Raw genomic sequence first — 17,052 nt, 5'->3', positions numbered from 1 at the left:
TCACCCCTTATCTTTACAATATTTTTCAAATAATTTGAATATTTCAACTGAGAATTAAGATTATGAAGTATGAGTGAAATGATTTAAGTATAGTGGGTTATGCTTAGAAGATTTCTATGAGTATGTGTGAATTTTATTAAATAATTTGGTTGTGTTATGATTGCTTGGTGTTTTGGGAGGTTGATTATATTGAGGAAGTTAGTTTAAAACAACAAATTTATGTCATTGAGGAGTTGGAGTCTATAAATGTTTTGTTGGAATTTGAGTTAAGTGACAAGAAATAACTCTCCAGCTCATCCGGGACCGGGGCATTACAAAATATCCCTAGTAAGACTAAATTAAATAAAATATTGTTAACATATAGTTTTTTAATATTATTTTTATTTTAAAATTTGAAAAAAATTAAATTGTTTATTATATCAGTTCCTCTTCGGAATGGTTATGCCATTCTCAACACTTAAACGGCAACCAATAATAGCCCGACACGTCAGAGGGCTTCATCCTAATTCCATGAAGCACACCACAGGAGATAGCACAATAAAATTTGTAAAAACAGAAGGAAAATCGTTCCTAGTTCTCTCAACGTCGCAGCCTTCACTCACGTCGTCCGTCGCACTTCAACCCGTCGCAGCCTCTAGTTCAGGCCGTCGCAACCTCCACCTCAGCCCGTTGTAGCATTCACTTCCGCCCCAAAAATCACGTCGCACACTTCAGCCTCAACCCGTCACACATGGTCGGTTTAGCATCCAATAAATTCTTGTTTCCAGATTTTGAACATCTTGTTTTTAGATCTATTAAGTTTTGGGTTTTATTTCGTCTAACATTCAGTCGATCTATAAAGCCATTTTAAGTTTTTATTGTAATCTTGAATCCGATGCCATACGCTTGAGATTTATTGGATGTAAACTCCATTTCTAGATTCGGTGTGGATGATTCTAAATAAAATCCCAGATAATATTTGGACCGGTGTGTTTGTTCATCCTTATGTTGTGAATATTGTTCATGCCATTGGAGTCATACACTATGTTATAGGTGACAGATTTGAGTTGTTCATCACTGCTAAATCCACTTAAGGTATATATCACTGTTAAAAAAAAAAAAAAAAGAGTCGGCCATCTAAAACATTAAAAGAGGATTTTTGGAATTTTCATCTTCTTGAAAATTTATTTTGGCATGTGGTTGGGGAAGGTTGGAATCTAACATGGCATTAATTATAATAGAAAGAGGAACTGATGCGTATATGCACGTCAAATTCAGTAACTGTTATGCTTCAATGTTTTTTTTTACAACAGAAATTTCTATTACAAGAATTGCTATGCTTCTACATTTATAACAGAAATTTTTATTACAAGAATTGCTATGCTTTTATATTTATAACAGAAAATTTGTTTATAAGAATTGTTATCCTTTTTTATATTTTTTGGTAGGATTTTCTGTTAAGTTCGGATAGTGATGAAGTTGAGATAATGATGAGAAGAAATTGTCCCGAGGTTGAAGATGTTAGTAGTGATGCTGAAATTGGAGTAGAACAAAATGATGTGAATGTGGGTGTGGGAGACTGTGTGAATGAGGTAGATGAAGTGAATGTGGAAGAGCGAGATCGAGCAGTGGAAGATGGAGTTAATGTGGAAGTGAAAGATGGAGATGAAGTTAATAAGATTTCTAGTTCGAGTAGTAGTCTTATTGAACCATTCGTTGGGAAGGAATTTGACGAGGTTGAAGATGCTCAAGCATTTTACAAGGCGTATGCAAGACGAACGGGTTTTGCAATGAGGACCAACCATACTCGATTATCAAAGGATGATAGAAAACTAATTCTAGTAAAGTATGTTTGCTCAAGGGAAGGATTTCGGCGTGAAAGTCAGAAGCAAATAGAACGGAAAATCCCTAAACCTGCATAAACAAAGATTGGGTGTAAAGTAATAATGTGTATAAAAAAACATTGTCAAAAGTGGACAGTATGCAAGTTCATCCGCGAACACAACCATGAGCTACTTACACCGAGAAGCATTAGTTTGCTTCGTGGACATAGAGGCGTAACACGTGTCCAAAAAAAACTCATTCTCACTTTGAATGAGTCCAGTGTACCAACAAGGAAGATAATGTCGGTGTTGAGCAAAGAATCAGGTAGTGTTTTTAATGTTGGATGCATTGGTAAGGACGTCGAGAATTATTTGGGAAATGAAAGAAGGAAATTGTTTGAAGAGGGAGATGCACAAAGGTTGTATGCGTACTTTCTTGATAGGCAGTGTAAAGAACCTGGGTTTGTATATTCCATGCAAGTTGATGAGAATGGGTGTGTGGGAAGTTTTTTTTTTGAGCAGATGCAAGATCAAGGGCTGCATATCAATATTTTGGAGATGTGGTCATGTTTGATGCGACTTACTTGACAAATATCTATAAGATACCATTTGTGCTATTTTTAGGGGTGAATCATCATCACCAAACTATAATGTTCGGTTGTGCATTGTTAGTTAATGAAATAGCTGAATCCTATATTTGGCTATTGAGAACTTGGCAAGAGGTAATGTTTGGGCGTGCCCCTTCAACCATAATTACTGATGATGATAAGGCAATGGCAAAGGCCATTAGTGAGGTCCTCCCAAATACAACCCATAGGTTGTGCCTGTGGCATATTTTACAGAAATTTTTAGAACATTTGGCACATGTGTATAGCAAGTTTTCGGACCTTCAAAAAGAGTTCCGTCATTGTATCCATGAAACAATAACTGTTGATGAGTTCAAGCAGGAGTGGAGTTCAATACTAGTGAAGTATGGTCTAGTGGATAATAATTGGTTGCAAAATCTTTACAATTGAAGGGATAAGTGGGTTCCAGCTTACTTGCAAACCACGTTTTGTGCTGGTATGTCAACAACTCAAAGGAGCGAGAGCATGAATAAATTTTTTAAAGATTATGTTCGTTCGAGCACAATGGTGAGTGATTTTGTACATCAATATGAGAAAACCTTAGATGTACGTTATTTCAAGGAGAAAGAAAAGGACGTGCGAACAAAATTGACACGGGTGATTATGAAAACGTTATGGAAAATTGAAAAAGATGTGGCCTCAATATATGCAAGGAAGTCTTTCATGATCTTCCAGGATGAGCTATTCAATAGCCAAAGGTACATTCCAACCAAAGTTGGAAAAGATGGTGAAAGTAAGATATACGGAGTCACACGGAATGACAAAGATCAACCTATTTATTAGGTGACTTTGGATAGTGGAGAAGTGAAGGCAATATGTACATGTCATATGTTTGAGTTTGTGAGGATTTTTTGTCGGCATATCCTATGTGTCCTTGGGAAGAAATCGAAATTAGATTTGTTGCCACATCATTATATTCTAGAGAGATGGATCATCAATACTAAGAACCAGACTATTCTTGACATACCAAATTCTGATGGGCACATAATGAGACAAGATGATCTAATGTTGAGAAAAAGCAAATTGATGATGCAATTCTATGATATTGCCGAACTTGACTCACAATCAATCCAAAAATGTCAACACCTCTCTCTTGCCTTAGACAAGGTCCACAAGGAGTTACTGTCGATGGACCAACTAGAAGGGGAAACAAATTTTGAAGATGAAAACATGTTAATGAATGATTCACAAATGTTCAAATCACAAGTTGTATCAAATTTTTCACAAGTTTTACAAGATCCTCCACGGGTGGCAACTAAAGGCTGACCAAAATCGTTGAGAGCAAAAAATCCAAAAGAGACTCAAACTGCGAAGAAAAGGCGTTGTAGCATTTGTAAGATTGAGGGTCATGCTAAGAACAACTGTCGTTCAGTGAGGTTGTAAGAGAGTTTGAAAATTTGTGTTGTAAATTTTTCATTATTATTTCAATAATTTTTTTATGGTTTATTTCTTTTATGTAGAGATATTGGAAATATAACTGGTAACATATCACAAAGCTTGGACCCGTCAGTTCAAATATGAGGTTGGTGTGCAAGTTGGTGTTTTATACTATTTCAAGGATTGAGGAACTTGGGATGGTTTTTTAATTATGCTGAGTGATTCTAAATATTTGTTGATATTTATTTATTAAATTATTTTTTTTAACTGTTACAGTTAATGTTGTTGAGGAAGCACTTGGTTGCCTTAGAGGAAGAAGTTGGAGGATTGCGGTTCCAAGGCACTTGGAATTGATTTTTAGGGGGTTATGTTCATGTTCAAGGGTCGGATGTTTAGTTTCAGCTTTTTGAGAATGGGCATATTTAATGTTTGTTATGTATGTGTTTTTTGAATCTGGGAAGGTTAAGACAATGTTAAGTTCAAAGGTTGTAATAATTGTTAGTTAACAGATGTTCATGTTTTCATGTTTGGTGCGGACCAAATTCTGAAATGAAAATGATTGTTGGATTGTAATGGAAATGATTGTTGGATTGTAATGGAAATGATTAGTGGATTGTAATGGAAATGATTGTTGGATTGACGAACAAATGATTTCACAAGTTGTAGCATGTATTTTTAGCATGTATGTTCATCATCAATTTTCAGCATGTAAATTAACAGATTCTGCAAGTTGGTGTATTTTCAGCATGGTGCGGTTCTAAGGTTTCATGTTCAGATTCAGCATCCTGGAATACATGTAGAAATGTAAGTGGATTTCCAAATTCAAACATGATTTCCAAATTCAGACATGATTTCCAGATTCACATTCAGTTTCAGATCTTCAAATTCAAGCACTTGTATTTTCAGCATGTTGCGGTTCAATGGATATATTTCCAGATTCAGACATGATTCAAACATTCAGACATGTATGGAAATGATTTCTAGATTCAGACATGTAATGGAAATGATTTCCAGATTCAGAACATGTAATGGAAATGATTTCCAGATTCAGACATTCAGATATAAGAAAGACTTTTAGATTCACAAATTCAGATTACACGTTTATGTATTTTCAGAACAACATCATTACATTTCCAAAATACAAGCCAACATTACAAGCTAAGTATCATTACATTTCGGAAATAAGTTCAACATTACAAGTTAAGTATCATTACAGATCCAAAATAAGTTCAACATTACATCATTACATTTCCAAAATAAGTACAACATTACAATGTCAAATTCACAAACAGTCGGAGTGCCCATTGGTTGAAACAAGAGGCTGAGGTACATTGTTGATGAGATACAAAATGATTACAGCCAAAATCAGCACAAAACAAGACCATGACAAATATAAAGCTTTTAAGGTTCCCTTATACTTCTTCTCCATAGCGGATAATTTGGCTTCTTCAGTCATTAAACGTTCTTTCATTATTATGTTGTTCCTTCTTTGAGCTAGCTCCAACATCATCTTGCAACATGTATTTAGTTCCATTTCAAAATCGATCCATTGAAAAAATTCACATTGCTTGTTGATCTTATAATTTGGACAGTTGTAAAACCGCCTGCCAAAACTAGTAGCCTTGCCTGAAATCCTAAGCTTGGATGGAATCCCACAATAGCAAAATGGACGCTCGAAACTGGCACTACTCTCACTGGCACTACTGTCATCGTATTTCATTTTCTGTCGATTCTGGATCACTAGGAGCCCAAGTAAAGGTGGTTTTATTGCAACTACTGCAAGCAAATATTGGAAAAAAATATTGAATCAAATTTGAGGAACAAGGTAGATTCTAACTAATAAAGCAAGCAAATTAATAAAAGGTTGTACAAAATGATTTTGAGGAACAGATTTTAAGATATTTAGCAACTACCGAAAGCAAAGTAATAAATCCAGTGAAGGAACGACACTGAGGAACTGGGCAGATTCTAAGACTCAAGTAACTACTTCAGCAAATTAATACATATCATACTCAAAGAACATATCATAAAGCACAAAGCACAAGTTACCTTAATTAGTACAGAATATTCAAAGAACATGACTTGACAACTGTCCTTTAGCTATATAATAAGTACCTTGCTAATTGAAAGAGTGTTAAAAGTAAATTAACACAGAATGAATGAATTAAATAGATTTCAGAAGAAGATTCAGAGGGAAAAAAACTTATCATAACAAATTTCAGAAGAAGAATCATACCCAAAGAACATATCATAAAGTACAAAGCACAAGTTACCTTAATTAGTACAGAAAATTCAAAGAACATGACTTGACAACTGTCCTTCAGCTATATAATAAGTACCTTGCTAATTGAAATAGTGATAAAAGTAAATTAACACAGAATGAATGAATTAAACATATTTCAGAAGAAGATTCAGAAGTCAAAAAACTTATCATAACAGATTTAAGAAGAAGAATCATACTCAAAGAACATATCATAAAACACAAAGCACAAGTTACCTTAATTAGTACTGAAAATTCAAAGAACATGACCAATCAAATGTCCTTCAGCTAAATAATAAGTACCTTGCTAATTGAAAGAGTATTAAAAGTAAATTAACACAGAATAAATGATTTAAACAGATTTCAGAAGAAGATTCACACTCAAAACAGATTGACAAGTTCTAAGACCCTTCACAAAAATTAGGCCAAATGGTTGGATTGCAGTCTTAAACCATTGTACACCAACCTGCCAGCGGCTACAAACAAATATTCAGTGCATGAGATTGCATGAGATCGCAACCTCACCTCACTAACACATTTCTCAAATAATTAATGACTCAGACTACAACAGTTTATCTTACTTGCACAAACAGATAATGATTGATATATCATATAAAAATAAATGACTTTGCACCTGAGTTTTGGAAGCAATTGAACAGAGCATGTAAAAAACCCACATCCATGGACCAGAAAAAGCTCAAAAAACAACGAAATTTATGTTCAACAACTACCACCAATATAAGGGAAATCCTTTCGGGATTGCTAGAACCATCTATTCTATCCATATAAAATAATTTCTTGGGCTCTTAAAAACAAAATTCATAACAAATTTATATAAAAACTACAACTACAAGCAAGAACATGGCTGTTCAACATTCATCCTAAGCATAAATCAAATGCAAACAAAATAATGAAAATGGAAATGATTGTACAAAAACAGCAAGGAAAAGAGCTAGCAATCAGAAGTATCAACAAACCCAACAACGAGAAACAATTGGTATTTCGTATCAGGGGCTCTGGTTCGATGGGAGGGAAGGAAGGGGTGGGTCTCGGGCTCGAGGTGAGGGAAGGAAGGGGTGGGGGTTAGGGCTCGAGGAAGAGGAATCTGGAAGGAGGGGAGGTGAGGGCTAGGGCTCGTGGGAGAGGAATCGAGAAGGAGGGGGTGAGGATTAGGGCTCGAGGGAGAGAAATCGAGAAGGAGGGGGTGAGGGGCTAGGGCTCGACTGAGGGAGAGGATGGTGGAGACGTTGCGGGAGGGAACTAGGGGGGTTAGGGCTCGAGGGAGAGGGGCTCAAGGGAGAAGGGAGAGGGGAGAGGAGAGGTTGCAGGAGGGCAATTGGGAAACGCAAATTGAATGCATTGCGGTCACATGGTATGAAAATGAGGTGTCTACGTGTCATGTTTTTATTAGATGCCATTTTTCAAATGAGATCAGCGTGACCGGTAGGAAGATATTCTCTTATTATATTTTGTGTGGAAGTTTGTGAAAATTTTAATGATTATATGAGATGAGATAAAAATGGTTTAGTTTGCCAGGCTTAAAAACTCTCAAAACTCATTAATGAACTTACCCTTTAAACTAAAAATGGTTTAGTTTGCCAGGCCTAAAAACTCTCAAAACTCATTAATGAACTTACCCTTTATATATAGCGGAGGCATCCCCCACTAGGATCATCCAATTTTCTTTGCAGGAAGAGAACGGTGTGGTCTTGATTTGTAGATAATTGTCTCAACATATGTAATATACGATCCACTTCTACTCCATACAAGGTCAATAATTGGGAGTAAAAGAAATATTAATTCATAAAAACAATACTGTCTATATATAAATCCATATTCAACATGCTTTATAATTACATAAAAATATTTACATGCTAGATGGATTAAGAGCAAACTCTACAACTGATCTGAGCTCATCATCCCAATTCCCACAATCAAACAACGCATGATAATTCTCATCCGGTCGATCCGGACTTCCAATTGGAAAGCCTGAAGATGATGGAGGGCGTTCATGAGCCACCGGCGCCGTCGCGCTCAACTGGCCAAAGTGCAACTGGTTCCAAATCTCATCAACATTATGATTAACAACAGGCTTTCTTTCATTATGTTCATGATCATTATAATATACGAACGGAGTAGTACTACTGCCAAAAGTAATGTAACCTTCTCGATTGTTGGACTCCAAACTGCATGCTACAGAGCTTGAGTAATTAGCTGTATGACGTTTAGCAGATAACGCTCTCCAATCCGGCGTGTACTTCCTATGCGACACATTACGGTCGAAAATCCGACAAAGTGTCCAGATTTCCTGTGACGGCATGCATGGAAAACAACATGAAAGCATGCATCAAAATTGGTGTCTAACCAATTAAACGATTTCATAAGAACAGCCTACAGTTTAATGAAACGATCATATATATTTGTTCTTACAGCTTCTGGTGCAGTACTTTTAGCATTCGAAAGGTTGGTGTTGGTGTCATGATCAGCTGGAAGGCGAAACTCATGCATCATCCAGTCAGTTTTGGTTCCTTTTCCTGCACTTCCGCGGTAGTATACTAATGTTTTCTTGAGGCCAATGCAGACATGATGGCTTTGACGATCTGCTGATCCTTTCGCTGAGTAGACTTGTTTGTCGATGCCTGTTGCTTTCCAAAATCCAGACCCTGTTACTCTGTTGGGTCGTATGCTGTTCCTATACTTCCTCCCCCTTTTGCAAAAGAAGTACCACTCCGTGTCTTTTGCAGTACTTCCAGCAGCTTCTGCAAATTAGTAATATATAAACAAAATGTTTCGTGAGAGAGAGAGAGAGAGAGAGAGAGAGAGAGAGAGAGAGAGAGAGAGAGAGAGAGAGAGAGAGAGTGCACCTTGTAACTGAACTGCTACAGCAACCAATATTGTCTCTCTATGCTATATTCCTAAATTATTCTCTCCTAATTCGCAAGAGAGTACATGATCTGAATCGGATGCACGCTTTAATTCTTTTCTATATATGGATATCAAGTACTTATCCTATTTTAATTTGTTTCATAGCATTTAAGAAAGAGATCAACATGAGATCAAGTCCTTTATAATTTGGAATGAATTCAGCACAAGAATTAACCCAAAAAAAAAAAAAAAAGAAAAAAGAAAGAAAGAGAGAAAGATCTGGATATATAAAACCCGTGCATGGGTGGTGGGGTTTGCATGCTAGTAGATACGTGATTTTTCAGAAACCCTAAAAATCATAATAATCTTTTGTGCCTGCACTTGATACAAAGGCGCCTACGTTTAAGAGAGCTTAGTTCTCAAAGGCCTAATTTTGATCAGAGCCCCATGGATCGGTTTTTCAAGTTGAAACAATTTTAGCCTGAGAATGAATATCTCTGATCTCTAAAACAAAGACAGATTCAATATATAACATACATACATATATATATACACACAAATTAATATATATTATATGTTTGTAGGTATCATGCAGTACACAGACATCACAGAAAACAGAGAGAAAAACTATAATTAGTTAATCCTCACTTGGAAGATTCCAGGGATCGTATTTGTAGATATCGATTTGTTTGATGAGTTCAAGACGTATTGGTTTCTTCTCGACCTTCCGACGAAGATAAAAGCCAACGAGTTCTTCATCTGTTGGATGAAACCTAAATCCAGGCAGTGGAACTTCATCACCATGATCTTCCTCCTTTCTAGCATCTAACTGCATCTTACTGCTCATGATCTTGATCTCCAAGTACATGAGACGTTCTCCAGCTTCTTCCCAGCTCTGTAGCTAGTAGCCAATTAATAGGGTAATTAGAGAACCTTCTAGCTATATATATATGAGAGAGAGAGAGAGAGAGAGAGAGAGAGAGAGAGATCGATCGAGATCGTAGGTATGAGCTGCTAGGATTTTAAAAGGTCAAGTCATGAGGGCTGACTTTTAGGGCTATCGAGGGGCCCAATTAAGAAACTATCTACCCATAATAGAAGTAGTCTCCTTTAATTTAATTGTCTCTGTGCCCCAGTTTTGACTTTCTAAAACCGGAGGAAAGTTTCCGGTCTGATGGTCAACAAATTCATTTTCAGTGTTGCTGGCTTAATTGATATCAGTCAGGCATATATTAAGATCTTTTGCCTGATTGAACTTGATGTTGGTGATCATCTTATACTCATGAGAGACATATATATATTAAGACTGCACGCGTTGGAAAATATAAAAGTATTTTTAAGTATTTTCAGATATTTTATTTTTAAATATCATTCAAATGTTAAATATCATCAATTTCAAATTTTCAATATTTTCAACTAATCATTATAATTTTTTTAAATTCTCAAAAATATATATATAATACAATTTTTTCAAATTTAAAAATAAAAATTATATTTAAATATTTTTTTAAGTTTATAATATTTTTATTAAATTTTCTCTCTTTCTCTTTTTTTATTTTTTAAATCTAATAAAAAATTTTAACTCAAACTATTTCAATATTATTTATAAATATTTTAAAATATTCATCTAAATTGTCCAAAAATTCTACACAAGCAGTATATCACAGAAAGACGTACGTTAAATGCTTAACCATATGAAGTTTATACGTTAAATGATTATAGTCAGCTTCCCCGTACGTATATACAATCGCAGTAACAAAATCTTAATTAAGTACGTTAAGATCATTAATATCACGTTGAGTCAAGTACGGGACGAATTAAAAGAGGATGAATCGATAATGGACTCGATCGTCAGGATGTCTGTACTGGCCCCAGCTAGCTAGACCCGACAAATTCGTCACACAAATCATCACAGTTTGATGAAAGTACAATACTTTATTAATGTGACACAATATCTACGAGTGAGTAGTCTTTTCAATATATATATGATTATCAATTTTAAAATCACAACACATGAATGGGATGTAGTTTGGAATGTTAATTTGGATAGTGAGGTAGGATAAGATAATTTTAAATAATAATTAAAAATTAAATAAAATATTATTAGAATATTATTTTTTAATATTATTATTATTTTGAGATTTAAAAAAATTGAATTGTTTATTATATTTTGTATAAAAATTTTAAAAAATTGTAATGATGAGGTGATCAAACCATTTCTGTATCTAAACTAAGCCTTAATGCACCAAAATCTTGAGCTTGTGCAAATAATATTGATACTTATATAATTAATAATTATTATTATTATTAACGAAAGCCCTAGCATTTTTATAGGGTTTAATTTCTCGGCCAATAATGCTAGAAGTTTCCTTATATATATATATAGATGATATATATATAGAGAGAGAGAGAGATCAGAGAGAGAGAGAGGGAGAGAGAGAAAGGCTGCTAATTGCTATAATATTTAAACAATCAAAGATAAATAAAAAATAAAAAAAATAATAGAATTTCGACACGTTCTAAAACAATTTTAGTAAGAATATATTTAATTAATTACCAACGATCGATCGATGATTAGAGATCATCAATATTTAAAGAAAAGATAAAAAAAAAAGGATTTATTTCCTAAAATAACCGGTGGGGGTTTGAATGATTTTATAGTTATTAATAGTTTGTGGATGAGTAATGCAGCCTACCATGTGGTTTTGTATATGATGATCAAGACATGACTTAATATTTCTAGAAAGTCATTGTGTGTGTCTGTGTGTGCATGTGTGGAAGAGACATATATGCATTGTATGTGCAATATATATATATATATATATATATATATATATATTTTGACTTTAGCAAAGATATAGTATTATTGATCATATATTTATATAGAGTGCTGCTAGGGAGCCGCACAGCTGGCCGTGCCCCTAGGTCAAATTCTCTTTTTTAATTTTAGTTTTTTTTTTTTATATTTTTAACATTTTTAAATATTTTTAAAAAATATAAAGAAAGAATTATCAATACACTAATAATTAATTTCATAATCGGTAAGTAAAAGAAAAAAATTAAATATATGAACGGTTAAAATAAAGATAAAAAAAAAAAGAAAAAGAAAAAGAAAAAGCATTATTCATTTATATATAATATTTCAATTCAAAAAGACTTTGGCTCTCTTTCAAAAAGACAAGAAAAAGAAGACTTTGGCTCCTCCAATGTATATGATCACTTGACAAAAAAAAAAAAAAAAAAAAAGACTTTGGCTCTTCAAATATACATGGATCGCTTTCAGAAGACGCGCGTACATTAGAATTAGAAGAAGATAAAAACAAAGAAAGTTAAAAGGCACGCGATCGAGAAGATTGACTCATGATCAATAGCTACGGACATGCAGATATCTAACTCCTCCGATGTAGCTCTTAATTAACAAGTTAAAAATTTTGACTAAAATTTGAACTTTTAGCTAAAATCTAAAATAATAGAAATAATAATTTATATTAGACCAACAATTTTAAAGTTTAAATAATAATATAATATTATATATTTAAATAATAATTTTTTTATTTTTTTAATATTTTACAAATATATTCTATATAGTAATTAATAACTTAATTTTTATTTAAAATTATTGTTTCCCAACTATAGAATCAATTTTAAACTTTTTGTACTATTGACATGGAAGTTTCCTTTTGTAAATAATTTACTTTTAGAGAAATAACATATGAAAGAAAGATCAATAATAACATTTCATAACATCAACCTATAATACAAAGGCCTACAATTTGATAGCCTACAATAACATTCCACCAACATTTCCGGTACTTCAATTAGCAATTCTTTCACATTTTAGCATCAAACCAGTACAAACAAGTTCATAAACCAACAAATTTCTACCAAACATTTCCAACTCATAAACCAGCAGTAGATTCATATTTAAGTACCAAACTAGTAAAAACCAGTTCATAAACCACAAACTAGCTAGCTAGTACAATTTAGTAGCAATACAAAATATACAAACAAACCAACAAAAACTGCACTAGCAGTACCAAAAGCGGTTATTTCAAACAAAACCAAGTAATTTTAGGAAACCCTAGAAGGCTACAAGTGCAATTATGACACCTAGTTGCTACCTAGCCACATATTTCTCCAAATCACATGTGGCTGAGCAGCCACTAAAATCAAAATAAAAGTAACCTCTACAGCCAGTTATACACCTCCATAAGGTGTCGATGAAGATGTAGATATACCTCCGGAATGAGACCTCGAATCCTCAAAAATTCTGAGTTGAATATTACGGAAATATTCTAGACTCATCATCTTTGTTTCTAACTTCTTATTCTTTAGTTCAAATACTGTTGATCTTTCACGTTCTGCCTTCAACGCAGCGTTTCTCTGCTCTTCCATGGTTATCGCTCTATCCTCAGTCATCTTAGTTAAGGCATTCTTGATCTCACCATCATCTCCTACTATTGACTTCTCTTCATCTCCATTTCTTTCTCAACTTTTTTGCCTGGAGGTTTCTCAGCAAGAACCTTCATGTCCTCCTCGGTTTTTCTTGTGGCCTTTTCTTCTTACCAAGGGTGGAGATGTGTTGTTGCCTTTTTGGTTGGTGTCTACCAACAATACTCCATTATGAAATTACACCCTAGCATCTTTTTGTACAACATCTTTACCTTCTCAATCTACAAAGGTGAAGGAATATTGGTTAGTTTATAAGTAAGCCCATCACAAATTGCATGAAAAAAAGAAAATGATACATACCTTGTCTTACTCTGTTGCACCACTTGGGTGCAATGACTCTACTTGTACTATATATGCACAAAACTTATTTGTCCATTTCTGAATCGTGGACCATTGATTCATCAAAGAGCCCTCATAATGGTTGGCAATGTTTGGTTTTTTATATTCATGATAAAATATGGTAATTATTTCTCACATTTGAGTGGATTTTGAATCAGTACCCCTTATCGCATCGATGTTAATGTTAAGCCAAACTAAGATAAGGAGGTTATCCTTCTCTATAGTGAAATATGCATCTCTTTGAACTTTTTTTGGAGGATGCCTTTTTTCATTGTCATTGAGGGTTGCTTGGACCACAACATTAGAATGTTAGGTTGGGATGCTATTATAACCTCCTCCTCTATTTTGTAAAAAAGTGGTGAAGAATGAGTCATCATAAAAATATGTGTCCATCCTTGAAAAATATTAAATTTTCAAAGAGTCAGAAAATTCACCCAATATTCAAGTCCAATAAAGCAATTGGACATATATCCAGTATCTCAACATTATATTATAGTATCTCAATAGTATATTACAGTTTAATAGAGTGGAGCAACATCATATAAAATGTAAAGAAGTACAAGTGGAGCATATAAAATGTAAAGTAGTACAAGTGGACCAAAACAATTATGTTTGCATTGACTAGCTAGAGGGATTAGCTACTTAAAAACTAAAACTCCCATCTATAATTGCTAAATTTTTCTCCACAAACTTTAGTCCCTAAGACTCATTGCTTTCCTCACTTTTAAAACAAGAAAGGGGAAAAAAAAAGTCACTTGGAGAAAACAACAAAGAGAGACTTTTGCATCACACTTTCTCCATCTAAGTATTTATTCTTGAATACCCTTTGTTCACCAAAGCATTGATTCTTGTAGCTCTCAACAAATGGTGAAAACAGAGCAGAAGAATAACCCAGAGCCATAAAAATGAATGCCTGCATCAGCATCACATCAACAAGCATAAAGAAGAAATACAAGGGAGTAAGAATGAGGAACTGGGTTTCTTGGGTATCTTAGGTGAGGGCACCAAATAAAAAAAAAAAACACATATGCTATAATATTATCTTATACCTTTGTAACTGTTACTCTAAAGATAATTCATCAATTGATTTAGGGAACCACATATGCTTATAAAATTATCTTTGACCTTATGTAGCAAAACATGAAAATTGATCACAACTTTTGAAGAACCACCCCACTCTAATTAGCTACTCTCATGTGTGAAGAAATGTATGAAGAAAAGTAGGTCCTGCTTGTGAGAACTTGAAGTGGAATTGTTCATTACTGCATACTCTTGATGGTAATTGTTTAATTGGGATATATATGTTTATTCAGCTCATCATCTACTATTCAAAAAAATATACTAGGATACCCCAATTATATAATTGGGATATATAATTGGGATGTCTTACAGAGTATCAGGCTATATAATTGGAATATCCTAGGATGTTCAAGATGAATGAATTGATGTAGGAAGTTAAAAATATCAAGGTTTATTCTATAGCATAGGCATTAAGAAAACAAAACCAAATCTGGGAGCTCATGAAGAAAAAAGGAAGGAAACAAAGGAGTAACAGAACATAATCACCTAATAAGAACAAAGACAGTCCCATTTTTTTATACAATATCTAGTTAATTATCACTGCCAGGTTAAAAAACCTAGGTGGAGAAAGGGTTGCTATATCTAGTGTTCGAATCATATGTACTACCTTTGATATGGAACTACATATCAAATGTAAGGACTATGAGGTGCTCAAGAAACTGGAAGCCCAACATGAAGAACAATAGATGATGGCTCACTAACTCCAAAACGTGCAAGATATATAATTGGGATATCTTGCAGAGCATACTAAGAGGCAAATCTGTGAACAAAATTCATACATCATACTCAAAAAAAAAACCCCTTTGTTGTTCTTACACCATACTCATGCATGCACATATTGCATACGATTGATAAAACTTGGTTTCTTTCTCTTTTTTGCATAAATGGCACAACACAATTATCCTAGATTTAATGATAGATCTTTAAGCTTTGAAACCATACTTTAATATAGCCAAAGTCAAAATGAAAATTGTAAAAATTAAAGTATAGAAAAAAAAAAAAAAACCAAAACAGAGAGGAGAGCATGATCTATAGAAATAAATCAGTCATCTGCAACAAGTTGAATTCTTCCACCAACCAAAACTTAAAAAGCGAAGCTCCAAAAATAAAAAATGTCCAAAAATGATTTGTATTCATCCAAAAATGAGAGTGAAAAATGATTGTATATATCAATAGCGCGAAAAACTCTTACTGTAACGGTTGAGAGGGGGATTGGAATCCTAAGTCTTTTATGTTGGAGACAGCAAAGGGAGAATCGTTTTGCCTGTGATAATCGACAATGAGACCAGTGTTCTAGTAAATAATCACAAAACACATGGTGATTTAAGCACTCGATGAAGAGAAAATAAGAATCGGAGAAGTGGGAGAGAAGAACGAGGAAGATGACGATATAGAGAATGCACATAGAAGAGGAAGAGAAGAGCAAGGAAGATAGACTTACATTTGAGAGAAGGAAGATGACGGCAATGAAGATAACTGTTGGAGAGAAGGGGAAGTTTGCGGGTTGAAGAAGAGCGAGGCAGGTATGCAAGAATGGGGCTGAAAAAGAGCGAGATGGAGAGAATGGGGCTTGTAGGTTGAAGAAGGAAAAAACGATGGAGAGAAAGGGAATTGCCTGGGTTGAGAAGGGAAAATAGTTTTTGGAGAAAGAAAGAATAGAAAGAGGAAATGGGGAGTTTTCGAGATGAAGAAAGAGAATAAACAAGGGAAAGAGTGGGGGAGGAAGAAAAATAATAAAATATAAGTTTGGTTCCAGAAGAGTACCTCGCCAGACTAGGAGAGGAGCTAAGAAATACTATAGCACAAATGTCAAACTTTGTATCTTTAGCTAGTCTAATGTAGATGCTTTGTTTCACATTTAGTTAAATTTTGGACTTGCATTGGCAAATGGTTAGGCCATTGCTAATGCTCTAATGTCTCTATAACTAACTACAACCTTCCAAGTTCCAATTGCCTTCCAATTAATCAAGGGATCGATTAACTAATGAATAATGATATGCATGATCCCTCTTTTTTCAAATAAAATAAAATAGGATGTACGTATAATAGAGTGGTGCGCAACTATTAAAATTTTTTTAAGCTTTTTGACTTCACATATATATGTATATTTATATATAAAAAAATCTATGTGCAATTATTTTTATGTATTCTTTATGCACTCTATTAATGTGATTGGTTGCATCAATTTTTTTAATATAAAAGAATTGCTTCAGCCAATCATATTAGTGAAGTACGTAAAAGTGACTGTATG

General features: G+C 34.0%; 2 protein-coding genes across 3 annotated transcripts; one reads left to right on the top strand and one right to left on the bottom strand.

Annotated features, from left to right (window-relative positions):
• Positions 1–1,469: 1,469 nt before the first annotated feature.
• Positions 1,470–1,901, top strand: LOC122282246 (protein FAR-RED ELONGATED HYPOCOTYL 3-like). Its single transcript, XM_043094198.1, has one exon. The coding sequence runs from the start codon at positions 1,470–1,472 to the stop codon at positions 1,899–1,901; it is 432 nt and encodes a 143-aa protein (XP_042950132.1).
• A 3,043-nt stretch (positions 1,902–4,944) lies between these two features.
• On the bottom strand, positions 4,945–9,867 carry LOC122280719 (transcription factor JUNGBRUNNEN 1-like). 2 transcript variants are annotated; one of them, XR_006230015.1, is made up of 4 exons: positions 9,579–9,867; positions 8,496–8,824; positions 7,703–8,373; positions 4,945–5,581 (listed from the first exon to the last, which is right to left on the bottom strand). XR_006230015.1 is itself a non-coding variant. In XM_043091722.1 (3 exons), the coding sequence occupies exons 1-3, from the start codon at positions 9,796–9,798 to the stop codon at positions 7,933–7,935; spliced, it is 990 nt and encodes a 329-aa protein (XP_042947656.1). In that variant the 5' UTR covers positions 9,799–9,867; the 3' UTR covers positions 4,945–7,932. The 2 variants fall into 2 exon arrangements, 1 of the variants encoding a protein (XP_042947656.1); XM_043091722.1 differs by having other exon boundaries at positions 4,945–8,373.
• Between the last annotated feature and the right edge of the window lie 7,185 nt (positions 9,868–17,052).

The sequence above is a fragment of the Carya illinoinensis genome, chromosome 11 (assembly GCF_018687715.1).
Source record: "Carya illinoinensis cultivar Pawnee chromosome 11, C.illinoinensisPawnee_v1, whole genome shotgun sequence".
Classification (NCBI taxonomy): Eukaryota; Viridiplantae; Streptophyta; class Magnoliopsida; order Fagales; family Juglandaceae; genus Carya; species Carya illinoinensis.
This window is presented reverse-complemented; position numbering and strand designations above follow the sequence as displayed.